The 25657-nt window shown below is 38.0% G+C and overlaps 1 protein-coding gene across 5 annotated transcripts in view; it reads right to left on the minus strand.

Annotated features, from left to right (window-relative positions):
* IFT54 (intraflagellar transport 54) overlaps positions 1 to 25657 on the minus strand; it is a 64971-nt gene that overhangs the window by 19093 nt on the left and 20221 nt on the right. For 3 of the 5 annotated variants that reach the window (XR_016441995.1, XM_090044985.1, XM_090044982.1), the window contains exons 7-15: positions 20595 to 20670; positions 16593 to 16631; positions 16388 to 16495; positions 10829 to 10930; positions 3310 to 3400; positions 2979 to 3062; positions 2281 to 2401; positions 2096 to 2132; positions 835 to 911 (exon numbers count right to left, since the gene is read on the minus strand). Coding sequence is in view for 4 of the 5 variants with exons in the window: in XM_090044985.1 (XP_089901111.1) it covers positions 835 to 911; positions 2096 to 2132; positions 2281 to 2401; positions 2979 to 3062; positions 3310 to 3400; positions 10829 to 10930; positions 16388 to 16495; positions 16593 to 16631; positions 20595 to 20670 (735 nt within the window). In the remaining variant the exon portion in view is untranslated. The remainder of the gene's footprint in view (positions 1 to 834; positions 912 to 2095; positions 2133 to 2280; positions 2402 to 2978; positions 3063 to 3309; positions 3401 to 10828; positions 10931 to 16387; positions 16496 to 16592; positions 16632 to 20594; positions 20671 to 25657) is intronic. The other 2 variants (XM_090044983.1, XM_090044986.1) reach the window with 2 other exon arrangements.

Below are 25657 nucleotides of genomic sequence, written 5' to 3' on the forward strand. Positions count from 1 at the left end.
TCAATTTACATACAAAATTATTCTAGTTATTCTAAATGGCAGGAGAGAAAAGTCAACCTAAACACTTATCTACCCTTGGAAATTAATTTACAATAAGCCTTTGACAAGGCTCAAACACAAAAGGTTACTCAGGGTGAAGCCAAAAGACAGGCAATATTATCTATATACTTTAGCCCTGGCTGCAAAGAAGATAACTACTGGATTCATAAAGTTGTGTCAAAGAATCAAGATACAACTCCACTTCATAAGGGTAATAGTATTCTAGATCCTATTTTGTTTAGGAATCTATGAAAACTGTTGCTGGGTAACACAATGCTACTCTTCAAATGCCCAAAGGAGAGGTAAGATTAAAATCACAATGATATAGCTGTACAAATTCAGATTATACCCAATTAAAACTAGAGCATCTTGAAATTTATAAAACTCCTTGCGTATAGTGTACCATTCCTGTTAAAATCATGCTACTTCAATTACAATACAATTAAATCAGCTACATCTGAGCATTAGTAGTACAGACATATGGCTATTGCAGCTAGAAAAATGTGGGGGAAAAGAAACCCTACAGGATAAAGACAGACAACTTGTAAAAAGAGCTACACAAACAAAGACTGAAAGACATTAAAAATGCAAGATAGAGACCAATATGGAAACTTACAATTTAAAACAGAGAGAAAGAGACATGAAAAATCAAGGACTGAAAATGATACGAAAACAGAAGAGATGGGGGGGAAAAAAGTGGGGGGAAATGTATGCATTAAACACCGGAGAGAGAACTACTAAAATACTTGACATTCACAGTTCCTTGGAACCCATTATTTAAGTCTATCTTGTTACCTTTTCTGAAGAATTCAGTGATTTTTGGGATGTCTCGTAATCTTTCTTTGTTTCTAAGATTCGTTTTACAAGCCCACCTGTTGGAGAGCAATATTTCTGTCAATGCTGCTTAATACAAACACTGTTCTACATAATTAGAAAAAATAAACTAAATGCAGATTACTTAATTCCAGTTAATGAAAATGAATCATGGACTAGCATCAACTGTACTGTAGTAAAATGGCATCTCTCATTTGTATAATAGAGATAACAAGTTTGTAAGTGGCTTTACTTTAAGTTACTTTTAATCAATACAAACCTTAATGTAATTTTTAAAGGCAGCATTCTCTATAAATCCAGATTCAGGTTAATAAACATAATCTCTTGCATTTTTAAAGCACGTCCCATTCAGGATAATTTAAGTATTGTACAAACCATATATAGTGATAACTTGATCTCTAAGCCTTTGCTTACCAGTACATTTTGGCTATATATATACACACACACACACACACATGTATTTAAGGAAGACGTTTGCCTAAATCTTGCCTAACAAAAGTAAAGATGGATTCAAATCTGAGGCACTGATGTTTGGTTTAAGTAATGAGCATGTCAACCTCTAGAACCACTTTTCCAAAAGTAGCTTTGATCAGTCAGTGCTGCTGCCGGGGACAAGGATCAGAGCATTGTGGAGATGCAGCAGCCTTCAGTGACATCTGGCCCACAGCTCCAAAAGGTTTCCAACCCTTAATATCAAGTCATGATCCTTCTTGCTTGCTTTCCTTCTCTCTAGCACAATGAATCTAGTATTCTTTGCTGCACAAAAGCACGATTCCACCAGTAGGGATGGACAAGATCTCTACCCCAGGCTCACCTATAGCCTGGCAGTTAGGGCTCTCTTCTCAGAGAGCAGTTCAGAGATGGATGCACAAGACTGAGATATCCAGCTCTTATCTCAAAGGAGTTAGCAAGATGTACCTGCCACAGTAAGTTAACTGAATTTACTCAAAAAGTGTATGCGGTGTTTTAACTCCTGCCAACATGATGGATCTACAGATGATCTGCCTTGTAGATAGGAAGTATGTTCTGCTACAGTAAGAAAAGCTTGGTTTTGCCAAACAAATTGTACATGAATCAGTCCTGAACAACCACAGACTCATTTATAAACAAGTTCAAAATACTACAGAGATTCTGTTATTTCCTCTAATTTATTCATGATTCTTTTTATGTCCTGTATAGCTTATAAGCTACAGGTGAAAGAGAATGAGGCAAAGAAACTTACCATGCTTCTCTTCTCCATCTACCTCCACTGGTGGTTCCTACATATAAAAAGAAAGCAACAGAGCTTTTTGTTATAAGGAATCATGAATGGATCTAAAATAAAAAGTGTTCAGACAAGGCATATGAGAAAAGAACAGACAATGACAAAACTAAACAAATATACTCTATATTGTGACATTGACAGACCATTTCCAGTTCTGGCATTTCAGGTAGCTGTGGAGTTGCCTCCACCACAAACTGATCATCATCATCATCAGAATTCTGTTTGTCTATGATCACATTTGAGACTGTTTTGCCACTGCCACTTCTGAAAGACATATAATGGAAATTTAAAACACATTGAGAACTTGACCAAATGTTTTCTAAGGTAGGAGAGACTACAAATTCCACCCCCACCAATAAGAGACTAAACACTACTTTGTGCCATTTTCCATGGTAGCCCAGCATTAAGATTATTAGCCAGACCTGTATTTTTGTCACATAAGCATTATGAATTTTTTTCTTTCAAACAGAGTGCATTTATGCATTAAGAAAAAGCTCAGGAACAACACTTGTTCCATTTTGGTAATTAGAAACAGTTTTAAAAGCCAGCTTCTATCCTCCATTTTCCCTGCATAGTTCCTAGGTCTTTTCTGGTGCTGGCTTAGATTACCATTGTATAATTTACTGTTCCAAAATTTGCAAAAATGCAGACATTATCTGCTCTCGAAAGCCTCAGGATATCAGCACTGAATTTTACTTCTTGCTGCTATATTGTTTCTGTAGAAATAGTAAAACAAGCATTGCAACCTCTTGCATAGTCATGCATGTATGAATTCTGGTATTCTAACACTGTTTGCAGTATGATGTGATAGGATAAGAATATCTTGCACACATTTTCTTACCTCTCTGGAACTAAAATCTCTGTACTTTCTTGTCGTTTGATTCTAGGTGGAGCTGGTCTAGCACTGCTTGGGCGGGGCATTCTTCTAAAACAACAAAAGGCAGGGTTGTAAAATGAATGAATGCATCTAAAGTTACTAGTTTCAAGGAAAACAAATAAGTAGGGTTATTTTAAAAAACAGATGAAAACAAAGTTAAAAATATCCACTATTCTGCCAGTTTAAGGTCATTAGCAGCAATTTACTATTAAAAGTGTCCTACCATATTTTCAAATTAATTGCCTATTTTAGATCTGTTTTAGTTAGATTAAAAGAGAAAGAGATACGAACAGACCTTTGGGTGGCATGAGGTGGCAGATCATTAGACACTTCACCATTCTCAGATACCACTGGCTTTTCAGAAGAAATATTCCCAGCTTCCTCTTCTATTAAATGAGAAGAACACCAATATTGAGAAAAGTCAGAAAGGCAAATCTATTTTCTTACTGCAGTACTTCCCATTTTATAAGCAAACCACTTTGGTGTGCTAATTTATTAACTCACTACAACACATACTTTTCTTTAAAAAAATCAGACACAAAAGTCCTATAAGCTCACTTATAAAATACATTTTAATAGCCTATCAAATTCTTTCTGATTTATTTAAAATATATTTAAACATTGAACTACAATCCAAAAAGGGCACTGGCCAGTACAATTTTATATTCTTTTTAATTCTTGATATTCATTTATAATATGGTGAACTTTTCTTAACTTTGTATTTAAGATATATCCAAAACATGAGTGAAAATGAAAGTAAAGGAAAAACGTGACAATATTCCATATACTGTATTTACTCAACTCCAAAATGAGGTACCCCCAACCAACATGGGGGGAAAAAAGCCCCTCATCATGGATTTGAATACAGGGAGGTGAAGGGGCAAGTGGCAGGGGACAAGGTAGGGGGTTGAACAGGCTACCTGACTCCTCTGTTGCCTACCACTGCCCTGCTCCACCAATGCTTGCCCTGCTACAGCAATGAGGGGGGAAAATTTAAGACAACCTCTTCCCAACAGTTAGATTCTATACATGGAAAATTATTGTTCAAAAGTATAAATTTTATTTGTGTAGCATCTAATTATTTGGGGGGGGGGGGGAGAGGGTTCATCTTAAAATCTTCAGTCATCTTGGCTTTGGGTGAATACAGCATTAGGATTTTTAGGGTCTTTTTTTATATTACAAGTTTTTTTCATTTTATTTAATTAAATGTACTAGATCGCATCTAACAGCATTCCAATTTTTGTCTAGTTACACTTTTCCTATTAAACCTTCAGTATAGTTAATGTCACTTGTTACAAAAACTAGTCAATTAAAATAAGAACAAGATTCCCCCTTTCAGCCACATATAAAACATAAAGCTAGTTTAGTCAAAGGTGGTAAAGAATAAATTACAATTTGCTTTCAAATATTTGCTAACTGTATCATATAGTAAAATGCAGTTAACTCCCCAGTCTTCAAAGCAGTGTTATTGTGAATAGTTTTGAACAGATAAATATAAAAATAAGGGGGGGGAGGGAGGAGACAAAAAACTACCCAATATTCTCAGTACCCAGCTCAAATGCTTCAAATATTGAAGAGATGGCTTTTCCTATTTAATATTTTTCAATAATGCCCTATAAAAGACAGGATTCCACTGCTATTAAATTTAGCCCTGATAACTCTGAAGAAAGCCCTTGCTAAAGGTTCTGAGTAAAAATCATGATTATTTACATGGCTTTGTAGATCTGTAAGATAATATGGGAACCTGCACAAGGCAGCGACATAGGAACATAGTTGGTGTTAAGGCAATCTAAGACATGTAGCTGGTCGTACTTGATCTTAGCCTGGAAGAGGCCAAGAAGCTGTACTCTCTCTGAAGTCAGTGCAGTTACTCATACACTTAAATTCCAGCACATGATTAGAGACCTTGCTGATTGGGGTCAAATTTGTATAGAGTTTACTTAAATGATTTATTTACTTTTTCCCCTGAACATTTTGGGTTGTGCTAGTTTGACTTCCCCTTTCTTTTTTCAATTGATGAGTAAGATTGTAAGTTTAGAAAAAGTTAATTTTTGCAGATTGAACACAGCACCAAGACATTTTGAAGTCTATTGATTGTCTCTACGCTATTCAATTTATATATAAAATATATAAATGTGTTGCAGGTGATTTATTAGTGGCACAGTTTTACTTCTCACATTATAAAGCTGTTGCTAATTTTTCTGATGTCACAGTTCGCATTTGACTTTAGGGGAAGCAAGCACACAGTCTTTCCTTCATAATAAGCACATCTCCCATTAAAAACTTTTGCAGAACACTTTTTATAGAACTAAAAACAAAAATTAAGTTGAAGTGCAGGTTGCTAAATGGATTTAGCTTTAAAAAAACCAGCTGTACTTATGTCATCAGCTGGTTTCTCCCTGCTGCTACATCTTAAAATATTTATTTCTTTGACATAATAGCTATCAAGGAGCTCTATTATAATACAGAGCTGGCTCAAAGTAGTCTGGTAAAGGTTATGTCCATTCCATGGAGTAGTTATAAAGAATGTTTTAACGATATTCTACTGGGTTAGGATGAATATCATGCCATATAAAATTCAGTTGCTGAGCTCATCTGGGTTTCCAAATGCAACAAGGGGCAATGGTAGCTTTGATTACAGAATAATGTATTGTGCAAAGTACAAATGACCTGGGATATTTCAATTTTTTTAAAAAGGGACATTTACCATTTGTGACTGGAGAAATAATCCATTCTGTGCTATTTGGGGAAATAAGCTTTGTGGGTCACTTTCAACATGAACAGAATTCACAAATACATCAAATTAAAAAGAGGTCAGGAATAACTGTGTTTTTATAGACTTGTAACGACAAACTGGAAGATGGAAATTTAATTAAAGCAGAAGGTGAAAGAAAGACCTGTGGTACTTTGCAAAGAAAGGTTTTTGAAGTATTAGCTTATTTTTCAAACTAAACTAAAATATAAACAGCACTGGTAAGCCATTTATCAAACAAAACAACATTTAACTCTATGTACAGATTAAATTCCTGGATTTTTTTTTTCTGGTCTCCCAACTAAACTTTCCATAAAGTTCAGCATAAAAAAAAATGAAAACAAAAATGTCTTACATTTCATGTCTCTTTACAAGCTGCAAGTTGTTTATACGGTACAAACAAAAAGACTAGTAGTAGAATTTAAATAATCATATTTACTAATATTGGTATACATTTTTCATTGCTGTACATATTATATGTGTGTGGATATGTGCCATTTATAATTCAAAATCACCTTTACAGTACCTGTATCACTGGTAGATTCACCTGAAAGAACCCACCCCCTCTCCATAAATTCACAGGTAAAGAGGTAATGCCGATCTTATTAAAAATGACTAGGGATTTACTTAAGTTGCAGCAAGACAACAGATTTTTAGCTGCCCACTCACAGTGCACAGAGCTGATTTTGGCATTTTGTTGCAGCCCCTCCCTTTGCTGTTGATCAGCGGAGGCCACTTTCACTCAATCTACCACACTATTGCCTTTTTTTTTTTTTTAAATGGGAAATCGAGGCCAATTGCCAGATTTCCCAGTGATCACGGCTACCACTGTTTCTTGCAAAATCCACAAAACTGTGATTTAGGTAGGTCCCTAAAAATGACCTAATTATACAGCATATACTAAAGCAGAATTACAGCAAACATGTTACTCTCAGAGGAACTAAGAACACTGTAGCAGTGTATTCCCAAGAGAGAATCACAACATGGTCTCCATCATTAAGAGACCTACAAAATAGTGTTTAATTCACTAAATGAAACATGTTTAATCAAAGGAAGAAAAATAAACCTGACTGATTAAAATGGATTTCCTGATCACAAAGTACCTGAAGAAAAATAGTGCGAGTGAAAAGTGGAGGCCTGAAACTCCCGTTACATTCCTGCTTCAAACAACCAAATCATAGGAGACATCTCTCCTCAGAAAATATTTAATAGTCTACATGTACGTTGACAAAAGACTAGAAAAAAAAAAATCAGTGAATGATCAGAGGATGTTAAACATTTAAGAGTAACCACAAATACCAGTGATCCCTTGGAAGTGCTGTAAGAACCAAGTGTGCTATACAGAAAAATAAATTCCATTTCTATAAATGGCTGATGAAAAGGTGAATGTTTGGGAGGTCACTGAGTGGGACTGTCAAAGATACTTGAGGAATTGTAAAACACAGAATCTTTTTAATTCCACTTTGATTATTTATTTTAGGTAGACTACATTAACTGTGCCTGAAAGGCAACTTCTATGAAAGTTATCAGGTAAACTGAAATATACTGTAGCAGCTGTACAAAATAGTAATTAAGCATCTGCCAGGGCTAATGTTTCTCACATGATAAGGTTTCTCTAAGATATCCACTAAAAAGATACTGTGATTGAGGCCTGGGACCATTCACTTAAATCTAGCTACCCATATAGTATAATACAATGCTGCTCAAACGTTCCCCCCCACAGCTGGCAAGATGGGCAAGCACACCATCTGTCTGCAGGTCAAATCTGGCCAGTCATCCGAAGCTGGCACCTGAGGCAAGTGCAGTGGGAACCTTCTGGCCACATGGAGAGGTGGAAGGTGGGTAGCCTGGCCCTCATCTGGCCCTGTAGGGGAAGGGGGCATGGCTTGGCCCCATGTGAAGGGAAGGGGGTGTGGCCTAGTCAGCAGGGTGGGGAAGAGGGGTAGGGGCATGGCCCTAGTCCCAATGTCCCAATCTAGATGCAGAGGGCAGAAGCATGGCCCAGCCCCACAGGAGAAAGGGGGCACAGCCCAGCTCTGACCAACTACCTGGGAGTTAGGGTTTAGGAATTTGGTAGGAGGCGGCAGAGGTGGCCATATTAATAGCCATTGCTTCCCTGCCATCAAATTACCAACCCTAGGGGGAGCCTTAGAGGCTGGACTGCAAGGCTCTGCAGGCTGCGTTTGACCCATGGGCCAGAGGTTGAGTACCCGTGAAACCTTTAAGAAAGAAAGTTACTGTTGTCAGCAAAAGCAGAACACATCAAGGAACTCTATTCAGAAGCAGACATATTTATCATAAGAAATGTTACAGAATCTCCATACTTTAGTGCAGAACTATGCTTTATATGGTTGTACAGACCACAAGAAATAGAATGACCCCTCTCTCCCTGCTGCAGTGGCTAAAAAACTGAAGCATATTAGTTAGGAAAAGTGGATGAAAACAGTAGAAATAAGTATGCAAATTCTCTGCGGTATATTTAAAAACCTATTACCATAAGCTAGCCAATGAGGGCTCCTAATAAATATCGTAAAAGAAAAAGGAGTGTTAGTTCTTGATAGAAGGTAATTAGGAAAGAGCCCACTTAATTTTCTGATGGCAGTTACAGTAGCAGTGGATATTATAGTTAAGATTTAACCTTTTGAAATAAAGAAAAACTGGCTGGCTGACACGCAACCAAGGAAAACATACAGGAGAGCAAGTGAGTATGGGATATTCTGTAAATGCCTTATTCAGTGCTGAAAGAAATGCAAAACTCTAGACCTCTTGGTTCAGAGATGATACCTTTTATTAGGCTGACTAGGAAATCACAAAAAACTTCAGTGCTGGAAAAGCATCCAAAGGAAATGTGCCTACAGCCTTGAAACTGCTTGTGCAGTGGAACATGCCATTTGAACTCATTATCAATGATTTTTATGGTTTATTTCTGCAGAGAGATTTAACTGAGCCAATAAAGAATGTGTTTCAAAGGAGATTTAAATGATTCTTTCATTAGACACTGCTGTCTATACTTATACACAAGAAAACAAATCTGTGAGAAGATACGGGATATAATGAGAAGCTTGATAGCTGCTGAATATGCTTATACAACTTAACTAGTTGGCATTACCAACTAGTTTAATTCATTAATTGTTTTCACAGCAGTTGGAATTTAAAAATTCTAGATGGCATCTTATAACGTCTGCACTGAAATAAGATGTTCAAATCTGTTATATTATGTACTGTATCACAGAAGAAAACACCGTGAAAACAATGAAGTTAAGGCTATTTGTATCAGCTAAATATCTCGCTCCAAACCACTAGCAAAGTTCTGTATGCTGCTCTTATATACATTCTAATTAAAGCAAAGTGTATAAAATTATTGAAATTCATGTCTCCTAGAATAATATACAATACTGTTTCCTGCACTCAACCAGATTAAGAGGAACTGGCCTGGGAAGCTTTCCCACCTGTGTAAAATGTATAAAATGACTTGGTCAACTGCCATCTCATTAGACTAGCAAGGCTACCAGGCCTTATTTAAAGCCACAGGTGTAACAGACCCAGCCTCTGATCTCCCCCATACATGGCCTCAACTCTCCCACTAGACTGTGTGTTTAGATGTGGAGAAAATACAGGTCCAGTTTTTAGCTTTAATCTCAGGTCTTTTCTTTACATTTACTTATAACTCCAGACCTGGCAAGAAATAATCTGCAAGAATGCCATAAAATATGGTAACTACCTGATACTTTACCTCTTGGGAAGTTCTTAAGCTGTTTAAAGGAATAGAATAATAAGAATGTGGGGATGGAATTTTCTTTTCAAATCTTGTACTGGGTTAGCAGGTTACAATAATGTAGAAATATGCAGGAGGAAATGCAATTACTTAAATGGTATCCTGAAATTGTCCAATTCCATTCCACAAATATATTTTCAGTTGTCCTCTTCACAGTTTCCCAACAACAAAGCATAGTTTTTAGAGAGCAAAATGATAATCGGTTAGCTTCCTAAAGAAAGAAATCTAATGTAAACAGACCCAAAAATAAAACTAATTCTTTGATGAACATTAAGGGATAAATAACTATTGTCACAGCATTCAGGAATAAAACTTTGTAGCAGATATGACTTATCCTACCACACGTTACCTAGTGTCTTTATAATTTTAAAGCCATTTTCCTCACAGGACAACAGGAAACAGTACAAGGTAAATGTTTTTGTAGGAAATGTGCAATTTCAGAATAATAAACTTGACTAGCACAATTACATTATAGGGAAGCAGAGCAGCTAAATAAAAAAAAAAAGTGAGTAGGGTTTACCTTCCTAAATTCACTTAACACATCCAGGACCATAGGCTGGATAAGGGTACCTGAGACAGTCTGTGGGTCAGAGTGGGATGGAACCCCTGTGCAGCACCCATGGTGCCAGGTCCAGCCCATGGACTGTGTGCAGCATACATGGGCCCCAGGGTTCTCTGTGCAAGCAGCATTCAAAGCTGGCAGAAGGCATTTGCTGCCCATAGTGTACAGGCTGGACCCAGTGTTACAGACAACAAAGGGCATCAATTTGGGCGGTGCATGCAGCCAGCACTGTGGATTCTGTGCTGTGAAGCACTGGGTCCAGCCAGCATGCTATAGTCAGCACATATCCTAGGCCAACCTAACATGCTATGTGCACAGTGAGCTCCAGGGCCAGTGCATGCAGTTTGTGGAGATGAAATGGCCTCACATGCTGCATGCAACACAGGTGCATGGGTAACATGCTGTATGCCATGCCTGCTGGACCAGTCCTGTGTGCTGGCTCCAGCATGGCCTAATCCAGACCAGCCCCATGCCAGTGCATGGACAGGGCACTGCACGCAGCACGTGTCCCGGAATAACTCCCTATGCTTACTGCAGGCTGTATGGTGCTGGGTCCAGTTTGCATGCAGAATGCGGACTGGCCCAGTGCATGGGGTTGCTCCATTGACCCATGAGCTGGATTGGACAGCGCTGCAGGCCTTTTTTTTCAACACTTCTGATTTAATAGTATGGGCTTAAACTTGGTATTGTAAGGCAATGAACAAGGTTTTTTTTCTTTTTCTTACCTTGCCGTTTTATTGCAGCTCCTTGTTCAGCTTTCTCATGGAATACACTAGCAGCTGTTTCATCTGAAACATGATCTGTTGTGCTATTAATTTCCAGTACTTCTAGAATAACAGAGGTTATAGAGGAAGATGTTAAAGATGTAATAAATGTTTAGAATAAACTGCTGCACTAAACAAGCCACAGCACTATCTGTTTGTTAAATGAGGATGCACCTCAAAGTTGCCCAAGTACAAATAAACAACATTATAAATTTACAAAAGGCTGTTTATCTGACCACTGGCTGAACTATGTAAATTACTGGCAATTGCAGCAAGGCGTATGTTATTCAGGAGGAGTTTCCCAATATCTATCATGCTCTACTAGCAAGATAGTTTTGTTTTGTTTTTTTCAGTGATGCAGTGTTTACCCAGTAATATCAAAGTATTTACTAAAACGTAATAGGTGTCCTGAATTGCATAGCTATAGGACAGACTGATTCAGTTTCAATAACTAATTTGGTAGTAAAAACCATCAAGAGTTATCAAGAAAGTAAAGAATACTACCAATATGTATCTTGCAATGAATCAAGTAACAAAATATCTAATTCTAGATTGCTCTTCAAACATTAATACAGTAGACAGACACCTTTATTTTTGCCAGTCCAGGCTAAAACAACTGGTGTCAATTTAATCTGTCAAGAACCTTAATTTCTCAGGTGTATGTACACAACTGCCAGTCTTCACCATTTTCAGAACCAACCTTGGCAATTAGTCAGGAATGTGACTTAAAAAAAAAAGAATTCAAACTGCTCTTGAATGACAGCAAAGCAAACTTCTTTGCAGATGTTACAACTGGCATGTTCAGCAGAATGTGTAAAGTAATCAGCAGATCCAGCTAAACAAGTAGTAGACTCCATGGTTTAAATTAAGCAAAAGACCTAGCAGGAATCAATCTGCAAGAATGCCATAAGATAAATAACCCAAACAGAGCATGTTGTAGTTTTAGAACAAGCATGTTAGCATACGTGGTGACTGATGTAACCAGATGTATCAGCTGAAGTCCGTGCTATAATAGATATACCTTTGTTAAGTTTCTGGGATAAGTTGTGAAAACTAAAAACAGTCTTGTTAAAAAAAAAGTAAAATGAAAAGCTAAGAAATTCTCTCTCTCTGGTTTCACAACATATATTTTAGTTAATTGACAAATCGGTTCTTTAGGGTTCCCAGGGCTTTAGCAATATAAAAAGAATTTGATTATGACCAATCAGAAAATGTTGTTAAGGGGAACAGGTATAAATATTGGGTTTGAACAGGGTAATTCAGGCAATCCAAGAAGGCCTTTTGGTCAGTGACCTAAATCTCTGATCTGAATCTTCTCAGTTGGCATAGGGAAGCATACATACTCCATCATAATCAGCAGCCAGAAAGGCACTGGGATAATTAGGTATCTTATGCTTTAGGTATGCACAATTTCAATTAGCTTGTGGAGCTGCCTCCTAACTCTCGTTAACTGCTGACTTGAAATCCAGCTAACAATAGTGCTGGGACAATGTTATGTATCCTTCCAATACAATGCATATTGGAGGAACCATTTAAACTATTTACGAATATTTCTGATTTGAAACTGACAATCACTCAAAAAAAGAAAAAAAAGACCTGGGATGTTATTTGTGAACAGCCCAATGAGATAGAGGGGAGGAAGTCACTCCTTGCTGAGAACCCATAGCCAAAATAAATAAATAAATAAATAAATGGAAGGACAAATTAAAAATAAGAGCATTGCACAAATCAACTGAATATATTCATTCCAGGTAAAGACATACATCTCATATCACTCCAGCTCAAAAAAAAGTAGAATAGGTCCAGACATGTAATTTAAAAGACGGTAGGCACGGAAAAGACTAAAACTGTTTTGAAGAAATAAAATAGCCACAAGAGGTATAAAACAAGGTAATGGATAGCACATAGAAGGTGTTAGGCATTCTTTTACCCTGTCTCATAAGAACTGTACAAAGAGACATTGAATGAGACAGTAAAAAAAAAAATATTTTTAACCTCACACAAGTATAATTTTGCTAAAGGTATCAGTAAGACCAAAACTTTAGTAGGAATAAAAATGAATACAAAAACATTCAGATGGATTAGAAAAGAGTATTTTACACCGCAGGCTGTAGGCAAGTCCTAGCCCCTGCCTGCCTCTGACCCAAGGTGCATCATCGCAGCCCACAGCCAGAAAAGGTTGTCTACTGATGTTGTATATTGTAACAGTTGGTTCAAAGGTAAAACACAGACATCATTATTAAATGCTATTCAACGCATATATACGGAGCACTGTACTTTCTTACCTCTTTCCTGTACTGTAGTGATAGACTCAGCTCTCAATATGCTAGCAGTTTTCTCAACCAAAATATTAGCTGCACTTTTACTAGCTTCCCTTCTTCCTGACATAAAATAATTTACAATGAGATATGCACTATATACATCAGGGATATAGTCTGAAACACTGCAGAATCTGTTGCCGTACTGACAGGCTCACCAACTGCTCCATATTTGGGGTGTGCGAAGTGGACCCTATTCGATTCAGATTTGGCCCAAATCAGGGACAGTGATTCGATTAATTGATTTGGATCACTGTCCCCGATTTGATTCAGCTGGATCCAAATCTGAAGATTCAAAGCCAATTCAGAGAATCAGCTATTTGGACATAGAGATAGCTTTAAATGTTTTTTCTACATACCTCAAGGTACCAGAGTGACTTGTGAACACTGCGATGTTGGGGTAGATGCTCCAAAGGCATACAGGGGGGCTCTCCACATGCTGAGCAGTGCCCAGACGTGGACTGGAACTACTTCTGGTCCACTTCTGAGTCCGCTGGGGAGCCCTCCCCTGCATCCTCCCAGCTCGGTGATTGGCCGTGGGGGGACCCAGACCCAGGAAGCACCAGTCGCTGAGCTGGGGGGCACAAGGGGGCCCCCCAGCACGCTCCCCAGCAGACCTAGAAGTGGACCGGAAGTTCTTCTGGCCCATTTCTGGGTCTGCTGCCGAGCACGCTGGGGACCACCCTGGACTTTTGTGGGACACTCTATGCACCCCATCATTGCAGCATTCACAGCTGCCTGCTACCTAGAGGTATGTAGAAAAAAATATTTAACACTGTGTCTATGCCCGAATTGCCAAATCTTTCCAAATCTCTCCAAATCGATTCAATTCAGAGAGAATAAAGGGTCCTCTGATTCAATTCAGATTCAGAGATTCAGCCACCGAATCGGGACGAATCTCCACCAAATTGAATCAGGGATCAAAGCTCTGCACAGTCCTACCTACCTACACCCCTTCTCACATGTTTGCATTTCTGATTTTCAAAGCATCACCTGAGCAGTTTTCAGGTATGACAACACCCTTGACAAGCATAAACTTCAGTTGTTGAGTCTTTTCACTGATGTTCCAAGAATTTTTCACTGTATTAAAAATTGAGGTTTTGATACAAATTCACCAGATTTCCTCTGTACTTCTCCTGCCTGCATTTCCAAGTCGCATCATGAAATCAATTTCTGATATGGAAATACAGGGTAGCAGCTTGAAATCCTAATATTCAGGTTTCTTTATGTAACTTACTCCTAACATGCATAAAATACTTCTCTAACATAAGAAGTACTACCCACTGTAACAGCATCCATTCTTTTCAAGAAGGTTGTTCACATGCTTCCTTAACTACACACCAATCACATGTGATTTAAACAGAGTAATTTAACTTTGTTTGAAAGACCACTGACAAATTAATGTGACATGCAGCTAATAAACTGGCTTTCTAATTAGCATAGTTTCTACTGCTATACAATTAGTTTTATTGTAAATTATATTACAACAGTGAAAATAAAACTGTACCTACTTAAAATGGGAGTACATCTATTAGTTAGCTGAAAGTTCAAATAAATTAAAAATATATCTACAACTACTGTAAATCTGTTCCCCATATGCCCAGTTGAGCAAGACCTGGTATATTCTCTTAACTACCAGGTTCACAAATTACATTTATTCCTTCTGAACTGCAACTGTACTTCTCAATCCAGTTTTATGCAACACAATGGCTGCATCTGCATTCACAGATCGAGTTATATACTACAACCCTATTTTCTTCCTGACACCCCATATTTATTCATTTAGATGAGTGGAGGGCAACCTTTCTGGCAGGCATGCCACCAGCTAAGTTTCACACCTACCCCAAGTACCACAGGAATCCATTTCCCTCCCTGAGCTGCTGTGATGCTTTCTGCTTCCTGTCCTGTGCTCCCTGCCCCATTTGTTGTTCTGCTTTTTGCTCCCTATCCTATCTGCTGCTGTTCTCCTTGCTCCCTCTCTGACCTGCCAGGTGTCACACAGAGGCCGCCCCTGCCACTTGTGCCCCTTGGCCACCTCTGACTTAGATTTGGTATTAAAAATGTATGAATACAAAGCCAAGTCCCCTGACAACAATCAAACTTATAATAGCCCTCATACAAATGCATTAGGCTTTAACACAGGCTTAGACGAATGTTACTATTAACAAGTGTGCATTATTACTTGCGTCAGGTATCCAGGTTGTAACCATATCGGTCTAGAGGCAAAAGGAATCAGAACTCATGGTAGAGATGATCTCTTTTATTAGACCAACTAGAGTTTTGCAAATAAATTATAAAATATTAAAGGATTTTTTTTGCAAAAATCTAGTTAGTCTAATAAAAGATATCACCTCCACCATGAATTCTGATTCCATTATTACTTGTATCACTTTGGTACCCTAGTCATGGACCAGAACCTCTCTGGTATGCAGTATATAAACACAGAACAAAAAATGGCCACTGCCCTAAAGAACTAAAAGTCTCAGTAAAGTGAAAACTGAATGTACTTACTGCTAAAAACATAAAACAACATTAAAATAATATTAAAAAATTAAACAAATACATCAGAAAACAAATACTACATTGTGGCAAAAGAAAACTAAAGAAATCAGGCAAGGGTCACCATGAGGTAAAAATCAGTTTACAGGCAACAGGATCCCAATAATGTTTTTCAGCTATAAGATTATTAAAAGCTGACAGTAATGTCTTTACTTAAGATGTGAACTAACATTTTCAAAACACCTACTTGACTCACAAGTCTAGGTCAATGGGACTTTGGTTTCTAAAATGTTGGCTTTTCAGAAAGATATTTAAATGCCTAAAGAGTTTTAAAACATTGAACCCTAGCTCCTTCTGAAAAGGGAACTGGCCAAATTTTACCCACAGTATGATGTAAACGTGTTAGCATTTCTCCTTAGCCACCTGGGACATAACTAACTAGAAATCAGTTTCAGAACCGAGGGAAATTATATCAATACATGCAATCAAAGCACTGTTTAGAATGATACCGTGATTACTCATTTCTGCTGAGAAGTTAGTACAGAGGGGATGTTACACAGCAAGAGTGAGGAGCGTGAAGAATAACACCTGTTTTGTCTAAATCAGAAAAACGAAAACTTTCAAGGCATTTCCTTGAAAACCAGAAATTCCAATTGCATTATCAAAATACAAACCCTGGTTAACAGACAATTTTGTTCCTTACCTAGCTGTTTTTCTACTGTATCCTTCCTACCATGTCCTTTCATATGTGATGAACTAGACTTTTTTTCAGGTGAGTCTCTAGTTGTACCACTTTTAGAATCCTTTCTTCCTGACATAAAAGTTATGGGAATAATTATTCAGAATATATTTATATGAATCTTTGAACTAATTAGTTTAAAAATACAATATTTGTTTAGTACACTTACTAACTGAAGGTGGCGACCTAATCAGCTCTAATGAAGGACCTTAAAATACAAATAAAATTGGTTATAACTTTTGCAAAATACAGGAGTGGCATTTATAGGAGACATCTAAAAGTTAGCAGCTTAGCTGTTTCAGTGAAAATTTTCAAGAGACTGGGAATGCATCTGTGACTGACTGTCAGTAGGATCTTCTGGTAAGCAGCCCAAGTCAGTAAATCTGTAAAAACTTGAAACGTTACCTTCCAATAGCTGTTAAATTGCTTATAGGATAGGAATGAATTTGTGGTGATCCAAGTCTATTTCCAAATGGGCAAGCGTCAAAATCTCAGAACCGCTGTCAAAACTAACCAACTTAGCACAGAGGCCAGGGACTGAAAGATCAGATCAGATAGACAGCTGCTGTGCACAGGCAGGGCAACATGAGGAAAGCTTACAGTACTGCATCTGTTTAAATGAGAAAAATCTGAAACCAAATCATGACAATGTTTGATAAGCAGCATTTGATACCAACGTTACACTAAAGCAAAAACAAAACCAAACCAGAAGACTTAGTTGGTCTGATCTGGGTTTAGTCATGATGGCATGGTAATCTAATACAGCCACAAACTTGGGTCCCCTCCACCCCCACCATGACTTTGGTACAGACTTCATTTTAGCTCATGTTTAATATTAGTAGCTTCACATTTCAGGTTTCAGGGCAAGCTTACAGTTAATGCTTCTTTTCCTTCATAGCTCTGTTACCTTTCAGTGAGCATGCAGAAGATAACAGTGTGAATGAAGCAATTCAAGTATGCACATAAAGGTTCTTCAGTAGGGAAGGGCCTTAGAGAAATACTATAATATATTTTGGAGTAAACTTTTTAAATTGGTTAAACTCAAATTGATCTTAAGCTGATCACAGATAACATGGTTTCATAGCATAACAGTCGGACAGGGTAGTTATTTGACATCCATGATAATGGCAGCTTTGAAGAAGAAAATGACCAAAGAATGCAAAAAGAATAATAACAAATACAACAGTAAATTTTGCTTTTATCCAATTTAATACAGATCGTAGCAGAGAGATCCAACAAAATAATGCATGCCTAAAAATATAAGTATTCATTTTAGCTCTATTTTGATTCCACAAAATCTTGAGAATTCTACTTTATGGCCTGATCCTGAGGATACTGCACTGTGATGCGCTAAAAGCACAGAGAACCCAGGATGTAACTCAATGAAGCAATAAAATCCTATCTACCACAATTTCAGGCCACTTCCCTTTGGCTGTTATACTCCTTACCATCCCCCTGGCTACTTCTCACTGGTCAACGAGACTAATATCAGAGTTCTAATAACACCAAATATATACCAAAAAGAAAAGGCAATTTGGCCCTTATCAAATAACAAAAAGAAGATTTGATATAACTCTAGTCCAGCCATAGGGAAAATACAGGAAAAGATTAGATGGAATACAACAGGTGGAAATTCAGCGATGGGTCTATTTGTCTGAAATAAAGAATTTCCAAACCACCAGAGAGCAACTGTGATGAAAAATAAGTGATTCTGTATTACTTCCACAATGGCCAGCAGTAGGCTGCTTCAAACTCCAGAAGCATATACCTAATGCTGTGTAGGGCTTGAAGGCTTCTTAAAGACTGATATATCTCCAACCCTTACTTTAAATTCAAACTAGGCCCCAACACAGACCTTGACAAAACTCTACAGAGCATTTCTAACTACATACAAACTGGACAAAGAGCCAGCATGCGTGGCAGAAGGCTATAGAGCAGTGATCTCCAACTTTTTTAAGTATGAGATCACCTTCGGCATTTAAAAGAAACTCAAACTCTACCATGCACTGCCACCACCAACGCCCTCCCTTCCTCCCCCTGCACCCAGCAGGTAAGTCTGTGGGGAGTGGGGGGAGGCAGGCTGAGGCAGAGAAAGAAAAAAAATATTTGGGGGTGTGCCTCCCCAGGAGGTAAGTCTTACCTGGCCAGCCTCTGCAGCACTGTCCCTCACCGCAGCAGCCTTGATCTAGCCCACACCCCTTCCCTCCCCCATGGATTGACCTGCTGGGCTTGGGCACGCGCGAGCACGCACTCAGGCACTCATACTCCCACTCCAGCCTCAGATCAACTCCAAGAGGCTCCAAGATCTACCAGAGGCCTGAGATCCACTGGTAGGTGACCATTGCTACAGAGATATACTAGAACTTCTCTCAAAACGGCTTGTGTTATGAAACACATCTTTAAACCTATGAAGTCCAAATCTTCAGGCCTTTAAGGGACCCAAATCTGACATGAATATCTGAGTTGACTACCTTCTTAAGTTCCATCTCCCTTCACTGAAAGAAGAGAGGATCAGAGAAGCCAAATCACACAAACATCAAACAGCCCCGTGATCTTATCCATTCAGGCTTCAAGAACCTGATCGGGGTTGATCAGCTTTGTGCTAGCTGCTGCAAATCCTGGTAGGCACGGACAGAATGGCCCTTGATTAGCTGTGCTCATTCTTTCCGAACTGTTTCCAGAAAGCAAATGGAGTATCTGACTCTTTCCCAAAGACAGGCTGCAGTAGAATCCCACAAGACTCAACTCTGTCACCATGCTCCCTAACATTTACTTGTAAATACTGTAGGACAACAGTTTGCAACATTTTGCAGCAGCCAGCTGGAATGACCCAGCTCAGGTACTGGATAGGTCTGTGTTATAAACTGGCTGCTGCTGCTACTTTTCCCTGCCACTGCTTCTCCCCACTGCCTTGCTGTGATGCTGCTTGAGAAAGGTCCCTGCTCGCCCAGCCACAAAGCACCAGGCAAAGCCCCCACCCTGTCACTGAATGCCACCTAAGCCCCAGCTCCATAGGTCAGATCTGGCCTATGGGCTATAGGTTGCTGACCCCTGCGGTAGGTCACATAGATTATGAAGTAAAAAATGATGACAATGCCTTTCTTCTGAACTGGACTATCTAGGTAAAAACAAATCAGAATGAAAAAAAATACTGGTTTAAGATTAATCTAGTTTACACTGATGCAGAAATTGGGGAAAATACTTTGAGGATGTGACCAAATACATACTTGTTTCAACAATTAGGAGAGTTTTCCCTAATAGTCATCAAAATGGTCTGTAATCCAGGGATCTTACTTGAATCCTCAATTTTACTTGACTAAAGAGGATAATTTATGACCAATGAAGAAATTGTGTTCCATCCCTTCAGAGATGAAAAATGCCACAATCAACCACATTTCTGCAATCCATGAGGTAGATTACAGCTATGTGCAAAAACTACTCAAAAAGGCCTAGATAGTGCAGAATTCATCTAACCACCTTCTGAATATGGTGATCTCATCAAAAGGCCATCATATTTGTGCCCAACTTGCTGTACTATTTATTACATTGCTGTAAGTTAAAATGCATGCGCCCAGCCACACTGAAGAACAGCCTCAAGATGTACTTCTTTGTCCACGTCTTACCAACAGATTTAATTGTGAAATCCTGGATTCCTAGATAAGCAGTCAGTTTCCAGATTACCAGGAAACACTATGTTTTGCCTTGCTGAGTTCCTTAGTAACTTAGGGTCTTGCAAAGGCACACCAATACCAGAGTAAAAAGCATACTTAAAAAAAAATTAATGTGTAATCTTTTCAAAAAGTGCTGTACGTACCTTTATGAAATAGAAATACAAAACATTCAGTAACATTGTTTTCAGCATTGCCATATCAGAATAAAAACTGAGGTGCACAAAGTTTCATTTAGTCCTGATACCGTATGAAGCAAAGCATTCCACGATTTACTTCTAAATTAGTCTCTAAAATTTTGTATGGAAAATGCGGACACACTGGACTGGGCAACTACATCCACCAACACAATCTATGTAGAAAAACTGACATCTGGATTCATAAATGCAGGTTATGTGCATTCAGCACACACAAGCAGAAGTCAAAAAGGTCACTTAAAATTAATGACATTTCTATTCATATCCCTCAAGCTTATTTAATAGAAAAATATTCTTTCCAGTTACCTTCTCCTCCGGGTTTGGACCGGTGCCTTGACCCTTTTGTTGAATGCTGCCTTGATAATCTTGCAAGACTTTCACTCTTTAAAAAAAACAAAAAACCCTGCACATTATATTTCATTACACAGACAGCTCCAGCACACAAACACAAGATCAAACCATGCACAATCAGCAGAAATCTTCCCTGTTAAACTCACAAGTAAAACAAAAAAGTTAAAACTTGGTTAGAGGTATATTTGCACATCTTTAAAAGTAAGTTAAATGTAACCAATGTATTCCTGAATCTTCAAAGAAACTACTCCAATGCATTTAGCAACCTTGGGATGGAAAGGCTATTGCAACTATTTTGAGAAGACAACACTGGCTGTCACAACTTTTAAAACAGCCTGTGGTAGCCTACCACTGCTCAGAATAGGGCATCCTAGGAGTCTGCATAGCAATTGAGGGGATCTGTCTATGGACAAGGGACTAGTTCTGTACGCATCTCTACCAAAATATAAGCTCTGTTTCAATTGTGAAGCTAGCTTACTGCCTCTGTAGAATTTTTACCTCTATCTTGGGATGAAATTCAAGGGGTGATAATAAAGGACTGAAACCAGATTGTCGAATTTAGGCTTCTATTCAGATGAACAACCTTGGACAAAGAAGACAGGCAGACTAGGAAAAACAGTTTTGACAATGGTTGTAAACAGGCAATACATCGTTGATGGAAAGCTATGATACCATGGTGAAGATGACCTGGGTATTAGATGCTGTAACCTTACAGGACAACCAGCCTCTTCAGGAGAGGAAAAAGAAACCAGAAGCAGAAAAGTAGCCTGTGCATGACGAAGATCCTGGACACTCTGAAGGGTCCTGACCTACATCTAAAGAATGCTCTGGAGTGGTAATGAGCAGGCAAGGAGTGCCACATAGGTGTTGCATCAGGACTGGTATACATTTTGTGCTGTTAAATTTTCAAATTCCTTCTGCAAAGTTTGTGTGTTACCTATTGCAACTATCATGTGACCCTAACAGAGATGAGTGGAACAGAAGAGCACCCACAGTGTTGGACCTCAGTGAAGGTACTGTGGGAGAAAGAAGGAGATCAACACTAGGGCTTGGGAGTCTAGGGCAAATGAACTGTGAGGTCAAACTCACATGGGGGTAACAGACAGAATGTGTGCCTAGAAAGTATGTCAGAGACCAAACACAGGCACAGTAGTAGCAAGAACTGGGAGAGCTTAAATATATTTCAACAGACAGGCTCCACACACAGCATCCTAGGAAACATCCAGCAGCGGGAATTCAGCCAGGTCTGTGATGATTACCTTTGTTAACAGTCGGGTACTGGACAGGCCCATTACACACACAGTTTGGAGCATGTATGCTAAATGGAACTCCAATACTTTAGTGTGAGGTGTAAGGGAGGATCTTGAAACGATTTTGTAGGCAGGCTTAGGCCATCCAAGAATCTTTGCTCCATGACCAGAATTTGGATATGATGGACGACTAGTTCAAAGAAAGCCTGCAAATAACCCCTAAACTTTCAGAGAAGTCTTCTTCTCACTTGCAAGAACAATGATGGACTGACACAGTGATGACAGTTGCGGTGCCATTCAGTAGTGCATAGTGAACAGAACAGACACTAGGTTCTGCTAAGTCATTCATTATGAATATCATTCATTATGCTTCTACCAACTTCACTTTTCTTTCACAGAAATGTCCTTTATCTACATTTTTAAATAAAATGAAGTGATTGAAACTAAGCAGTACAAGGTGATAAAGTACACATGATTTATAGAATGCAGTTTACTTTCCCGTATTCACCATCCTAGTAAGATATCTCTGCATCTTGGCTGCTAAACATATGTGAGGATTTTTAGCCTTAAGAATTTCTCCCTAATTTGTTTTCCAAATGCTACTTGTACTCTGAAAGCTTAATAGCTCACCTATTCTGCATCCAGAATTTACTGCCAACTGATAATGCACATTCTGATGATACAAATGATAATCATGTTATTTCCAAATGTTTATAATAAAAATTCTTCAACAATACCCCAAAACTAAATTCTGCTCTAAACAAAACAGTATAAAATATTTACTTTATCTGTAGTATATTGGAACTCCTGCTTGTAACTTCAATAAAGGAACATTTAAAAAAAGAATATATGAGAAATAATGATAAAGGTACGGTAGGAGCAGCAGCTGATTTCTAAAAGCTGAGGACAGTGCACCCAATAGACAGAATTTAAAAGATAGGTAAACAGGAAGAAAGCAAAGATTAGATGTTAAGTTGTAAGTTTTTAATTTGTATTTAGAAGGTAACTTCCTCTTTAGCGGTAAGTAATGCTCATGAATGTAATGGGATTTCTGGATAAACACACAGAGGACACTTTATTAATAAAACATTTTAAAAATATTTCATGGCATTTGTGCTTATTTGATTGTTTCAGCTATTTGTAGGCACTCTGTGAGAACACGAACACACACACGCACACACACCAGCTTTTATAACCAGCTTATGAAATCTAAAAACAGAAATAAAGATGTTTATAGCATTTTTTCTACCAAAAAATGCTGTACTGAATACCTCTGCTTGCAGAATTTCAGGAAGCTTGTAATAAAAAAACCAAACATAAACATGTTAAACTGTAAGCAATGCAGGAACTAGTGAAATGGAAAATAGGGGGTACCGAGTAAATAAACTGCTTTTGACATAAATATGTTTTGATGAAATTATTGCTGTTAATAGTAACTGTATCTGAATACACAATGTTTTGGATTCACTCTATTTAGAAAGTAGTGATACATATTAATACATAGATAAGAATATAAAAACATATTATTAAAGTGGCCTACTTTAATTATTTTATTACTATATTAACTTTTATAATATAATACAAGAAGCAAAAAGAAAACCTCACATTCCATCAGCATCTGCTTGAAAGCCTTCAGGGACACACGTGGTTTAGTCAAACTTTCTCTTAATTTTGGCGATGCAGTATTAGCACAGGTAGGGAAAAGTTGGGACTAGGTGGAAAGACTTCTCACAGAGTCTATTTAGGCAATTAAATTTGTTGGTCAGTAATCGCATGCACGGTTTTACATTTTTGTGCAGCACGTGCACACTGCAACAGGTGCAAAGTAAGAGCTAATGTTTATCACTAAGGAAGGACACAAAAACATAGAAACTACAATGTTTATCATTTAATTATTTCTAACGAAAGATGAAAAGAGAGCTCTCTCAAAAGTTAAGAGGCTCCAGGGTGTCCAAAAGTAATCAATGTAGTTAGTTTTTACTTTACAGTTACTTTTACAATAGTCTGGCAAACTAATTAAGAATGTGACCCAAGAAATATTGCTAGTTGCGTAGTTATATTTGCATACATTTAGTTATACCTGTATACATTTGGAAGGTTATAACATTCTGCACTACAGCAGCTAACCCATTACTCAGACCTCTGATCTCACTCCTCCAATCCTTTGACAGCTCTACTTAGGTGTTAAGCAATGCTCATTGATAGAAATATAGTAGGTCATAAAGAGAAGTATTCCCTGGGTAGAAACTCAGCCAATTTTCTAATCCAAACCCCAAATGGCAATGCTGTCTAATCACTGGATTAGCAAATCAACGATCTTGAGGGACACAATTCATATCCTTTTCCAATGACACATTCTCTTTGTCCCTGTAGCTTCCCTTTTTCTCAACTTCCCTGCCCCTTCATAACATATCTGGCATCTAAGACTCGTCTAAGACCACAAAAAAAAAAAAGCACAAGATGAAGTGAGACCCCTTAGGGGCACAAGATCTGTTCAGGACCTGATCGATGGCACAGTGATTTTTATGCATCTATGCTGTCTGAAGGTTAAGCAATCAACTATGAAATCAAAGACAACAGAGTAGTGTATCAGAATACCTTGGTTTTCTTCCAAATTATGAAGGCATAATTGACTTTATAAGTGGCGATAATTTCCCTCATTTTTGAAAGGCTAAATTTATTTATTGATTTTTATCAAGTCTAGGGTCATATCTAAAATGGCTGGTAACCAAAGCATTTGGAGCCACTGTGGAGATATAAACTGAACCAACATGCACTAGCAGATTACTTATACAATTCTACGGATCATTAGCTGCCAGAGGGGAAAAAAGGTCTCCACACAAGAGAAGACAAACAACTTACTTGTTTTTAAAAGATATCAGCTGTAAGCTTTTCCTCTTTATAAATCCATTGCCACTGATGGCCTGATATTACATTAAAATGTAGCTCTGGAATTCCTATTCTCGGGATTAATTCAAATTCACTCATTGCCTTGGAATCTTACTGGATGTTCTGATATGCTAACACAACCATATCATTGTGATTTGTTTGTAAATTATATAATAGCTCTCACCCTGTGTGTGTATCACTGTAAGCTATTCAGCACATTATTCAAACAGCTGTACCACTATTGTGGAAACAAAACCCCAATTAATTTCTAACAGGCTTTCTTGGAACACTTGAATAATTCCCTGGATCTTTCTCTCCTTCTCAAACCTGAAAGAAACATCATTTGAAATGCATAACAACAACCCAGAAAGATCAACATTTGTCAAGGCCCAAATCAGCTCTCATTTGTATAGCTTATTTAGAAAATATCAGTATCTTATTACCTCCTGATAAACTGAAGTCAGTAGGCTGAAATGTGGTATCTGCCAACTTTAGTTAATACCACCTAGCTCCCATCAGACAAAAAGGAATTTCCTATGGCTTAGAAAATGTTGACTGGTAAATTAAAAATGTTAATGTTTAACCTCAATAATATGAAATGATTGTGAATAACTGATGCCAGAATCATACAATACAAATACTTATGAAAACCTCCAAAAAACAGCTCTATGCAACTACTGTCTTTGTTTCTCTCAGGGTAGCTAACTTTTCTTTGACCTAGTAAATCACTTTATTAGATATTCAAAATCATTTCTAATAGAAATTTTCCTTTGAAAGAAGTTCATTAGATGCAACTTAGCAGATGATTCCAATGACTAGTTCCAGAGCAATACAGGTTGTATGGCAATAACAAAAGTCACCACAGATGTGGACAAAAGT

This window comes from Crocodylus siamensis, chromosome 4, assembly GCF_052110815.1.
Source record: "Crocodylus siamensis isolate JL-2025a chromosome 4, ASM5211081v1, whole genome shotgun sequence".
Taxonomy (NCBI): domain Eukaryota; kingdom Metazoa; phylum Chordata; order Crocodylia; family Crocodylidae; genus Crocodylus; species Crocodylus siamensis.